Source organism: Hermetia illucens, chromosome 6 (assembly GCF_905115235.1).
Source record: "Hermetia illucens chromosome 6, iHerIll2.2.curated.20191125, whole genome shotgun sequence".
Lineage (NCBI taxonomy): Eukaryota > Metazoa > Arthropoda > Insecta > Diptera > Stratiomyidae > Hermetia > Hermetia illucens.
Window position 1 is genome coordinate 53,797,739 of NC_051854.1, and position 12,594 is coordinate 53,810,332.

A 12,594-nucleotide genomic window follows, 5' to 3' on the forward strand; every position below is an offset into this window, starting at 1 on the left:
AAAACTGTTTGAATTGTTTCATTTTTCACTTGTGGCCAGTTTTCGCGTATTCCATCAGCTTTGAGTAAAGGGAAAGAGTTACCCTGTAGTCTCAATGTCGCTGATATCATAGGCAGCCTTTCATCAGTCCTTCTGAAGGATCATCGTGGGCAGCATATAGTGTTTCTCACTGTCGGTTCTCCAGGGCCACTGAGAAAACACAAAACTACCCGCACACATGATGTACAAACGTGTAACCAATCAAATTGCAATTGAATTCTGTGCTTTCCTGGATTGATTACGAAAAACTGCAAGGTACTGACACCTTACACAGCTGTTCACATATAATAGAGATTCCTCAATGATACTTCAACATGCTGTAGAAACTACGGAAATACTAAATTTGGTTATTCAACCATCATTAATTCTTCGAATAAAAGGACACGATACAATTGGGTTAAAATGTCGTTTACTATTTTAGAGCAACGCGCGGTCAAAGGGTAGTATAGACCCCAGGGCGAACCGTGGATTAGTACCCACGATGGAGCATAAAACCAGAGAACCGTCTACTGAACCAATACCAGCAGCCCTACTAGCAAACCCTATATCCACCTCCACGTGGTGATCGCTGAGAGTTCTTACTTAATGAAAAACTGCAGACGGAGAAGCCGAGTGTCCCGTGCCTAAAAACAGGGCAGCTTATACCGGCTGGTCTTCCACGGTGGGGGTTGGGTAAGGCTGACAACCCTACACGGAAAACCAAAGTTACGAAGCCACAACAGGAGCCTCGGACAGGATGGTTTTGAAAACGACGAACCTCGCAACGACAGCGGAATAACGATTTGCGAATTTCTCAAGGAACGTGCACTTCCTGTACAAACGGAATGCTGCTGAGCAGCTAGCCAATACTCTGTCCCAATATAAGGATGATGTAACAGCGTTGCAAGAGATACGCTGGACAGGGACCGGTTTCCAGAAGCAGAGCCACTACACCATACATTATATAGAACATAAGTGAAAGGCTATGCTGCGTTTAGTTGAGCGCACCCTCGAAGCCTGTCCCGAGTATGATATAAAAATCATACTTGGAGATTTCAACAGCCAAGTAGGGACGAAACCCGTATTCAGGCGATATGTCGGCTCCCATAGCTTACATAGGGATACCAATCATAACAGACTGCGATTATTCAGTTAGCAGTATCACATGAAATGGTTGTTGGAAGTACCTGGTTTGCGCAGGAAGCGGTCTACAAACATACGTGGGCCTCTCCAGACGGGACCACTTTCAACCAAATTGACCACGTGTTGATTGAACGCCGCCACTTCTCAGCCTTGATGAATGTCAGAACAAATAGGGGGGCCAATATATGGCATGGTGCTCCAAGCTCGAATTACGACACCACCTACAATCCCCTCTGACAATCAGGTAAGAGTGAATGCCGAAGCCATCCACAATACAACCCTCCGCGACACGTATAAGAGGGAAATGGATTCCGCAATAACCAGAGATCCTGGAGATGAAGCATCAACAAATGATCTTCACCACCACCTGAAGAACATTATCATTGATACGGTCACAAACATACTTGGCCCCAACCGCAAAAAAAGTCAGAACGGCTGGTTTGACGATGAATGTAAGCTTGCAACGGAACGGAAGAATGCCGCATACCGAGTAATGTTGCATTCTCAAAGAACGCGGACACGGGCAGAGACCCTTAATGAATTCCGTCGAGCGGAGATGCGACTTCACAGACGGAAAAAGGAAGCCTGGGAGGACCAACAAGTCTATGAACTCGAAAAGTACAAGGAGCAATCGCGCCAGGCCCGGAAATTTTCCCTAAAAGTCAGCAGGATGAAGCCTTATACTCCTCGATGCTCATCCTGCCGAGACAAAGAGGGAAATCTGATTTCCGACAGAATGGGCATATTGGAGCGATGGGTTGAGTACTTTGATGAGCCACTAACCAACCAGAACATCGGCGAGTTGGAGTTCCCGCCAACTGAAGACGATGGACGAATACTGCCACTACCAAGTATAGAAGAAACAGTCCGTGCAATTCATCGGCTGAAAAATCATAAGCCACCAGGAGCCGATGGAATTACAGCCGAATTGGTTAAATATGGAGGCGATCAATTACCAGCGAATCAATGCTTAACGACTGGCAATGGGGCATTATCTGCCTCATATATGAAAAGGGAGATATAACACAGTGCAGCAATTATAGAGGTATGACGTTGCTGAGTACCATCTATAAAATATTATCCGGTATCTTGCCAGGCGGGATAGCCCCATACGCCCAGAACATCATTGGCCCATACCAAAGAACCTCCACTCCAGGCAAATCAAAAACAGATCAAATTTTCTCTCTGCGGCAAGCAATGGAAAAACTTTTGGAAAATGGCCATCAGTTAATTCAAGATTACGTCGGTCTGCACCGGGCACTGGCCCAAAAGGGACCATCCCGCCAAGCTCGCCATACCCTACAATTCGCGTTGCCGAGTAGGAAGGGAAACCCTTATGCACTTCCTTTACGATTGCCCAGCTCTAGCTAGAGTCAGGCCGCGGACCCTGGGTAAACCATTCTTTGGGGACCTCAGAGAAATTTCTAGCTGCAGGGTTGGAAAGCTGTTTTCCTTCGTGAATGACCAGACTCTGCCTCGCTGCTCTCATAACAGCAGTCACCGTCTTAGGAGTTTGTGGCATCAAAACGGCGCAGCACAGGCTAATTGGGCTCCTCGGAGCGGCCACTGATACCTAGCTACCTATGACAGCATAGCCAAGGTAAAACTGAACACGACCATGAGAGAATTCGGTATCCCGACGGAAATGATAAGACTGACTAGAGCTGACTCTGATCGATGTGCGGGGCCAGATAACAGATAACAGCAGGATAACTCTCGAGACCATTCAATATCAACAACGATCTAAGACAATGGTGGAAAATGATTCGCGATACAGATGTAAATGCCGGAGGTACCATCCTCTTCAAGTCCACCCAACTAATGGCCTATGCTAATGATACTGACATCACGGGAAGAACAACCCGAGATGTACAGTCTGCCTTCATCCACATCGAGCAGGCGACGTGAGATCTTGGGCTGCACTTTAATGAAGGCAAGACGAAGTACGTGGTGGCAACGTCAGCTCCAAAACCAAAAGAACGAACAACATCGAATCGTACTAGTCAAACGAAAACAATGAAGATAGGAGACTAAAGCTTTGAGACCGTCGATAATTTCTCCTATCTAGGGTCGAAAATCACAACCGATAACAGCTATGACGATGAAATCTGCGCACGGTTGTTGGCAGCCAACGGAGCCTATTTCAGCTTACAAAAACTGTTCCGCTCGAAACATCTCACTATAGGGTCAAAGCTATTACTGTACAAGACTATGATCTTGCAAGTCTTCAAGTATTCCTCGTAAGATCTGGGTTCTTAGTAAAAAAAAACTGCGAACTCTTGGACGCGTTCGAGAGAAGAATCCTCCGAAGAATTTTTGGCCCCCTACATGAGGATGGACGATTCCATAGTCAACATATCGACCAAATCTTGGAGCGATACCGGGACCATCTGGTTGCGAATGAAATCCGGCTCAACAGGTTCCAGTGGGCGGGTCACCTAATCCGTATGGATGAAGGTGTTCCAGTCCGGAAAGTCTATAAGGGCAATATCTATGGTAAAAAAAGAAGACGAGGCAGAATCTGCCTGAGATGAAGCGATGGCATAGATCAGGACACCAGACAGCTTTTAGGGATATCGAATTAGTGGACCTCGGCGCAAAACCGGGATGTCTGGAGTTCCTTATTAAGGCAGGCCTAGAACGGATACCGGATGATGATTTTCGTGCAACCGATTGTCCGGGACACATCCTTACATTTACAAAGCAAGCACTAAAATTGAAACTTCTACAAAAGTCAAATCTATTTAAAATTCATCTACAGATTTTGGAGCTCCATAAAAAAGTTAGCCATGCAAATGTTTCAAAAGATTATCAAAATCCAATTGCGAAACTGTATTAACGAATTATCTGATTAAGCTAATTAAGCTATGACAACACAAGGTTGAAAGATGCACTCTTTTTTACCATTTTGTGTTTATTCAAATCTGAAAATAAAACGTATAATGTGATAAGATAACTTTAAAAATAAAAATCCTCCCTAAAGCGATCATTGCGTCACAACCTAAGAAAAGTATATATAGGGGTGCATTGCTCAGTGTTCTCCTATTGAGCCACTATCTCTAACCTGGTTAGTGGTTGATATTCCTGTTAAGGTCCTTTGTCCGAAATCAAAAATGATCAAGTACGCGATTGTATTCCTGTGCGTGGCGGCTCTCGTCAGCTGTGAACTTCACAGGTAAGGGTTCAAAAAGGTTTTCTTCATATATTGTGCTCCTGAGCTTGCTCATAATCACCTTGATTAATATCCTCTGGAGCTTTCGCATTATTGCGTGGATATGGTCAAAGCAGTTATGATAATAAAAATTTGTTTGGATTTTTAACAGAGTGAAGTTAAGCAAGAAAAGGGGAGCCCGCCTTTACCGTTCTCGCACTGGAACCGAAAGTATGTCGAACTATAATGACGTAGGTGTACCAATGTTCATCAGGTTGATGTGTAATTATATTCCAATTTCTCGTAGATGTCTTACTATGGGCCGATTACTATTGGAACTCCACCACAACAATTTACTGTTGTCTTCGATACCGGTTCAGCCAACTTGTGGGTCCCATCCAGCGCCTGCATTTCAGCTTCATGTTGTAAGTGTCCATTTATACGGAGGTGTTTTCTGTTTGAGAAGCCATTCGGCCATTTTGTACCTCCAAAGACTCGATATCTTTTGACTGGTCACCACCTTCCATTTTGAAGATTTCATCTTTTGACTGTGATACAACATCTTCTTACAGTAAAACATACAAGTTATGACAGTCTTGTATCATCCACCTATGTTCCCAACGGAACATCCTTCTCAATTCAATATGGGACAGGAAGCTTGTCAGGATACCTTTCCACTGACACCGTTGTCGTAAGTTTTATTTTCCCAATGTAGACTTTACCTTATTTCTTTGTAACCTTTTTTAACTGTCACTGCAGGTCGGAGGATTGACGATCACTGGTCAAACATTTGCTGAAGCCACTAATGAACCTGGAGACACCTTCCTAGATCAACCATTTGACGGTATTTTCGGTCTGGGATATAAGGCTATTTCTGAAGACGGTGTCACTCCACCATTCTACAATATGATTAGTCAGAAACTTGTATCGTCACCAGTTTTCTCCATCTGGTTGAACCGTGTTGAAGGAGAATTGAATGGAGGTGAAATCATCTTTGGGGGATCCGATCCAAAACACTACAGCGGCTCGTTCACATACATTCCCCTCTCATCGGAATCCTATTGGGCATTCACTATGGACCATGGTATTGTTGGTGATTTGGAATTCTGTGCTTCTGGCTGTTCTGCTATTGCTGATTCTGGTACTAGTCTTTTGGCTGGTCCACCTGACTCCATCGCATATATTAATGAAGAAATTGGAGCTGCTCAAAGTTCCAACGGTGCGTACTATATACCATGTGGCGAGGCCGGTGCCCTTCCAACTGTTACCTTCTACTTGGGTGGAACTGCTTTCCCACTTACCTCAGCTGATTACATTATTAACGTTGTCGAAGATGGCACAATATATTGTATGTCTGGATTCAGTGAAAATCCAACGGCCGGTGAAGGTGGCCCAAGCTGGATTTTGGGTGATATTTTCTTGGGCAAATATTATACTGAGTTCGATATGGGTAATAATCGCATTGGTTTTGCTACCGCTAAATAAGCCAATTTTATGATGAATCTTCTGAATTCTTGTCAACTTTCATGCAATTGTAATCCATTGAGAACAATAAATGACTTGCTTCGGCATTTTGCTTTGCTTTTCGGAAAAGTGCGAACCTTAAGGGTACACCATTGATATAATCTTCTTGTTTTCGGATATTTGGGTGGGTTTACGGACCAAATTGCGGTCTACTCGAACAGACTACCCGCTTAAACAACCCCTGTTGCGTGAGCGACACTAACCCGACAACGTATGAGGTGAGCCTTATTAAGTGCCGTCTCTCCTATCCAACTTCCTCTTATTTGCCTTAAGATTGCCTGATGTATAACGTCCACTCGCCTCCACATATTCTCATTCTGCAGGACGATCTTATTTATTGTATCCAGGGACACATGGCACTCATCAACAAACGACGATTACTAGATATGAATCCTTTGACAGTAGCCTTCACAAACATTCCAGCCTTGGGTGCGCAGTTCAAAATCTGCCCGAAGAACATCATCTTCGTGTCTATCATGAAGCCAATAACCGCAGGTTTCACCAACCTGAATAGAGAGGATTGTGGGAATGCTCTTGTTTATCAGGACGACCATTTCGGTTTTATCTAGAGCTAGAGTGAATCCATGCTCATTCATCCATCCGTTAACTCGCTGTATCACCATTATCAATGTGCGCTCAACTTTTTTGGCCGTGCATGTGTCGTCTAGTACCACAACATCATCCAACCAGACGCCATCGATCAGGCAACTTCAGCAGTAGCAGATTATCATATAAGACGTTCCAAAAGTCTGGACCAAAAATATACCCTCATTCTACGTTGTCCTTCCCGAGTCTTGTAGAGCAGGGAGCGATCCTTTAAATAGTATCCCAATTTCCACAGAAGTTAATCTGGAATATGGAAACAATTTTCCAATACTTTGAACATCCCGGGCGACTTTAGACAATGGAAGGCGTTTCTTACTTATAGAATCATAAGCAGCGCCATTCATCGACAGTAGCGGCTTGTGTCTCAGTCTCACTGTTTAAACCACATCTCAATTGCATCAATTGTGAACCGCCTTACCCTGAAACCATATTGTTTTGGTGAAAAATATCCAGGAGAGCGTATTGCGTTAGTCAAACTTGGCTTGATGGGCTTCTCAAGCATGTTCAACATATTGAGAGGACGGAAGGTTGATGGTGCCTTGGATCACCTTAGCCTTTGCTTATTAACACGAGGCTCGCAGCCATCAATCGTTGAATATGCTGAGCAGCAAATTTCAACCCTTCGCTGAGAATACGATTCGGTCGCAGTGCATTTTATAATTCATAGGCAAGACCACATCTTTCTGTTCCTTCACAGTGAAGAGTGGGTATTCCTCAACGCCCCCCTCTCATCGACAACGTCAGGGAGGATGGGGTAGATACGAAGAAGTACCCGCACGATTTCTTTCCTCTTCACTGCTTTCAAGGAACAGGCTGATCGATGAATACCAAATTTTCTTTTCTAACCAACTTAGACCAAAGGCCTCATTGATCCCTGCTAACATAACTGAACAGCTCCTGCAAACTGTGTAGTTTTTCCCTGTTGATTTAGTGGTGGAGTTCCTTTTCCGATCTCTTATATAGTGCAGATCTTATGGTTACCTCATGTTGACATTCCGCGGTCTGTGCAATCTGCCAAAATGTGAAGCATTTCCTTCGTAGACTTGTAATTTCAACTCTCCACCACTTCACAGGTGACTTCCCACGATGTCTCCTGTGGTGTCCAGAGGTGGCTAACCCCATAAGTCTTGTCGTTACAGTCTCCTTCTCTCTTATAACTTAGTTTTCAAGAAAGTTTGCCAACTCACAGAGAAGGTATTCCTCCAACACTATTTCAGATGTTTTGAATTCGATCACATAGCGGCGGTATGCATGCCATAAACCAAAAAGGTGCGGAAAATGTATAGGAAAAAGATATATATATAACCAAGGAATACGAAACTAATCTTAATCTTTACAAGGAGACGGAACGCCGTCTGTTTGCATCCCACATGCTCCAGCAAATGTCCAATATTTAAGAGAGCCTAGGACGTAATTAAGAAATGAGGTTGGTGCAATTCGATCGGGGGGAGGCGGGGAAGGATCTACTCTCATAGCCCATCTATGAAAAGGGATGGGCTCGGAGTTTCTTCGGGGGCCCGGAATGGAAATTTAAAAAAGGGATAATAGGGGCCCTGCGTGATTTTCACCCGTATAATTTTCACCTCGGGTTCGTCTTTCCTTCGAATTTTCACCCCAGGCTCGGATTTCCTCTATACGACTGGAGCTAAGCCAAAGATATACCTGAAAAGGCATCAATATGGGTACGTAGAAGCGACGAATTCTCAACAATAGGCGGTCAAATTATTGATGGAATGAAAATATCGGACAACTTCAAGCTGAAGCATATACGTGTACTTAACTTCGAGTTACCCTTAAGCCGGTTGCATGCAGCAGCAAATGAGAATGCTTTAAAGTGCTTTGCGCATAGGTAGACGTAACTCAGAAGAAGAGAAGAACGTAAAGAGCAATTAATAATAATAATAATCGTTGTCGCAACAATCCATATTGGATCAGGGCCTTGAAGTGTGTGCCACCAGTGAGATTTGAACCGCGACCTTCCGTACGATAACCTTGTGCTCTAACCACTCAGGTACCCGGACACAGACCAATTAGGGATCAAAAATGCTTCCAATTAAAGCATCTACGAATGGATTAAAAGCTTCTTGTCGTCTCAGGTGTCACGGAAGAAGTACCAGAGAGCTCAATCTTGGGTCCTCTCCTGCGCGATGTTCAATGGAGTCTTAGTCCTTCCCCTCCGGCTACAACAATCAGTTTTACAGATGATTTAGCTATGGTTATCGTCGCGAAAGAAATCAGGAGATATTAAAGTGAACTAGAATGAACATGAAAACGTAACTGTATATTGTCTAGCTCAACGTAGCGGAATAAAAACGGAGTAGGTCAAACGCTGAGAATGGAATACAATCAGTATTCGGGTTAGTGCCACGCCATTGCTCCAGCGCCAGTTATCAAGTACCTAGGGGTCATGATTAATGCGAAGATCAATTTCAAGATAGGCCTGGACTGAACTGTGCGCTAGATAAAGCGGAAAGTACCAGCATATCGTTAACACGGGGTCCCGGATGCAGCCGCAGAGTATTTTTTAGGGCAGAGTGATTTGCCCCACCCTATTATACGCAGTAGTCTGGGAGAAAGCACTGACCTACTACTTAGTGATGCAATGGTGTACAATGCCTACAGAACAACCCCAGGTGAGGCAGAGTGTGTTATCCAAAAATCACCCCGGTGGGCCTGAATGAATCTATCTGAAAAGGATACAAAGGGTGACAGTAACAACGGTATTATTTGTAATAGGGTCTCTGGACCCAAATGCTGATTCTGCTGTACCAAGGTGTGGATTCGGTGATGACACCGCGAAATGAACTACCAGCTGCCCCGATTCCGGACAGGTATGATAGTTATAGATGGTATAGGAGGTATGACAACCGGTTGGATGATTTCCCCTTTTGTTCTGAATATCCAGTGAGGAAGAGCTCAGAAGATTTTTGCGGTGGAGTTCAAGGTCGAGATTTCGGAAAGTGCTGGTTCTGTAGCGTTGCTAATGCATCGAACGTCGTCAAATTCAGCGCTTTCTAGGTATACACATTGTTCGACGCCTTCGATGTTCTGCACATTAATGCAATTAATGATTCTGATCTAAAGAAATACCTGCCACGTGTAAATCTGGTGCTGAACTCGTATCTCTCGGGGAAGGATAAGATTAGCGCATTGAATGTATACGCTATCCTTTCACTGGCTTATGCATTCGGAGTATTCCCGTGGACCTCCGACCTCGAAAACGTCCAGCGGCCGATATGGACAACCATGTCTAAATTCCGAATACATCATCCAAACTCTGCCGTAGAATGGATGAACCTGACCCGTGACATCGGAGATATGGCGCGGTTAACATGGCGGCACACAAGTGAAGTTCCAAGTCCGAGCAGAGGTGAAAAGAATAAAGTGTCGATACGCTTTTAATTGTTTAACGTTATCCGGGCTTTCTACTTACAATGAATTACTAAGACGTAGGTGAAAAAGATTCGTTTATTTCTAAAACCTCAAGCTTACTAACTAACAATCGTTGGCTACAGAAATCTTTTATAGACTGAAAATGTTATTATTATGAGATCTCTTGTTTAGTCTGCAAGATCACATTGTTAATGTTATGAGATCTCTTGATTCCAATAAGTCGTCTGCAGGATAAGATTGTTATTGTTATGATAAGTACTGGAAAGCCACATCGGTTTGTGTAATTAAATGGAAAACCAAGTCAGCGTTAATTTACTTGTTTAAGATTAGAAAATTGAATATCGCTGACTTGCGAGCACGATTGAAGGGTATATGAGTCATGTGTCTGTGCATGATACTTAACTCACATCGCCAAGTCGACTCGCTGCGCACTTATTTTTACAGCAAAGAGAAAGCGAGTCCCTTGCATGTTGCTGTCTGTAAGAGAGGCTGTGGACTGACTCCACTTAACTAGATGGATCGATCTTTCAATCTTCTGAATGGGATAAAGTCGGACCAAGAACGGATCGATGAATAGAAGTCGAAGGCAATGCACGGTAATGAATTGTCTTTGGCAGCCATTTGTCGAATTGCATTTGCCGAATAGATGGCTGTGTGCTGGGGAGCCCTTTGCTGAGACGGAGGGATTCATGTGTGCCATTCAGGATGGGATGGTCGCCACCCGAGCTTATAAAAAACTCATCATGAAAGAACGGGTGGTCAGTTTTTAAATAGATGGAATCGTCCGAGCCCAAATGCTTGGCACTTAGCACTAGTATTAGGTAAAATATGAGATTGTGGCAAATGAGATAAAATAAAGAATAAATAAATAAAAACAATTAGTGTAATTTTTACTATAACCTACCGCACCACATCCAGTCCCAGATTTCGGAACCATATCGGATTTGCAACGCTGTGCAGTTTGATAACTTGGATCCCTTTTCCTATTCTCGTTTTATACATTTACTTTCTCTTCCCCTTTGAAAAAAATATGCAGTTCATATTCTTCTCTTTATTACCCTGTTATATCAATAAATAAATAAAAGATATAAGATCGAACACCCCATTCGTGACCATATTCGTGTTACATAAATAACAATGACGCCTTATTTAAATAAATATTATCAAAATTTTTCACTGAATAATAAACAGATACACTCAGATAGCTTCTAGCTCTTACTTTGGCATGGACTTCATATCTGCTAAATACTGATTAAAGAAGTTTTCAATGAATATCTTCTAAAAATAGTTACCCCCAAGGAGGATTAGCATATGATTCGAAGAGACAATCGTATCTGTTTTCGAAGTCGTTACTGCCACTTACAATTAAAATGACAAAATGATAAGCTATGATAAGTATAAAATAAGAATTGTCACCTACACGATAATTCATCCAAATATAATGCGGATTCTGAAAATTTGTCTATATTTCACATTCATTCTGGATTCTCTTAATGGTTGTCTCCTTCGGTAATTTTACATATGATTCATCATCATCATCAACGGCGCAACAACCGGTATCCGGTCTAGACCTGCCTTAATAAGGAACTCCAAACATCCCGATTTTGCGCCGAGGTCCACCAATTCGATATGCCTAAAAACTGTCTAGCGTAGTGACCTACGCCATCGCTCCATCTTAGGCAGGGTCAGCCTCGTCTTCTTTTCCTACCATAGATATTGCGCTTATAGACTATCAGGGCTGCATCATCCTCATCCATACGGATTAAGTGATCCGCCCACCGCAACCTGTTGAGCTGGATTTTATCCACGACCTGACGTTCATGGTATCGCTCATAGATTTCGTCGTTATGTAGGCTACGGAATCGTTCATCCTCATGTAGGGGGCGGAAAGTTCTTCGGAGGAGTCTTCTTTCGAACGTGGCCAAGAGTTCGCAATTCTTCTTGTTAAGAACTCAAGTCTCCGAGGAATACACGAGGACAGGCAAGATCATTGTCTTGTACAGTAAGAGTTTTGACCCTATGGTGATACTTTCGAGCGGAACAGGTTTTGTAAGCTGAAGTAGGCTCTGCTGGCTGACAGCAACCGTGCGCGGATTTTATCATCGCAGCGGTTATCGGTTGTGATTTTCGACCCTAGATAGAAGAAATTATCAACGGTCTCAAAGTTGTATTCTCCTATCCTTATTCTTCCTATTTGACCAGTGCGGTTTGATGTTGTTGGTTGATTGGTTTCCGGTGCTGACGTTGCCACCATAAACTTTGTCTTGCCTTCATTGATGTGCAGCCAAAGATCTCGCGCCGATTACCTGCTCGATCCGGATGAAGGCAGTTGGTACGTCTCGGGTGGTTCTTCCCATGATATCGATATCGTCAGCATAGGCCAGTAGTTGGGTGGACTTAAAGAGGATCGTACCTCTTGCATCTACCTCAGCAACATGGATCACTTTCTCGAGGGCCAGGTTAAAGAGGACCCTTGTCCCCTTGTCGTAGACCGTTGTTGATGTCGAATGATCTTGAGAGTGATCCTGCTGTTTTTATCTGGCCTCGCACGTTGGTCGGGGTCAGCCTAGTCAGTCTTATTAATTTCGTCGGGATTCCGAATTCTCTCATGGCTATGCTACCATAGGCGGTTTTAAAGTCGATGAAGGGATGGTGCAACTGATGTCCATATTCCAACAGTTTTGCCATCGCTTGCCGCACAGAGAAAATCGGATCTGTTCCTGAGTTGCCTGGAGTGAAGCCTCTTTGGTATGGGCCAA

At 43.6% G+C, this 12,594-nt stretch overlaps 1 protein-coding gene across 1 annotated transcript; it reads left to right on the top strand.

The window, feature by feature from the left end:
- The first annotated feature begins 4,224 nt into the window (after positions 1-4,224).
- On the top strand, positions 4,225-5,834 carry LOC119659550 (lysosomal aspartic protease-like). Its single transcript, XM_038067700.1, has 5 exons — positions 4,225-4,336; positions 4,485-4,563; positions 4,620-4,737; positions 4,885-5,003; positions 5,072-5,834. The coding sequence occupies exons 1-5, from the start codon at positions 4,275-4,277 to the stop codon at positions 5,795-5,797; spliced, it is 1,104 nt and encodes a 367-aa protein (XP_037923628.1). The 5' UTR covers positions 4,225-4,274; the 3' UTR covers positions 5,798-5,834.
- The last annotated feature ends 6,760 nt before the right edge of the window (positions 5,835-12,594 follow it).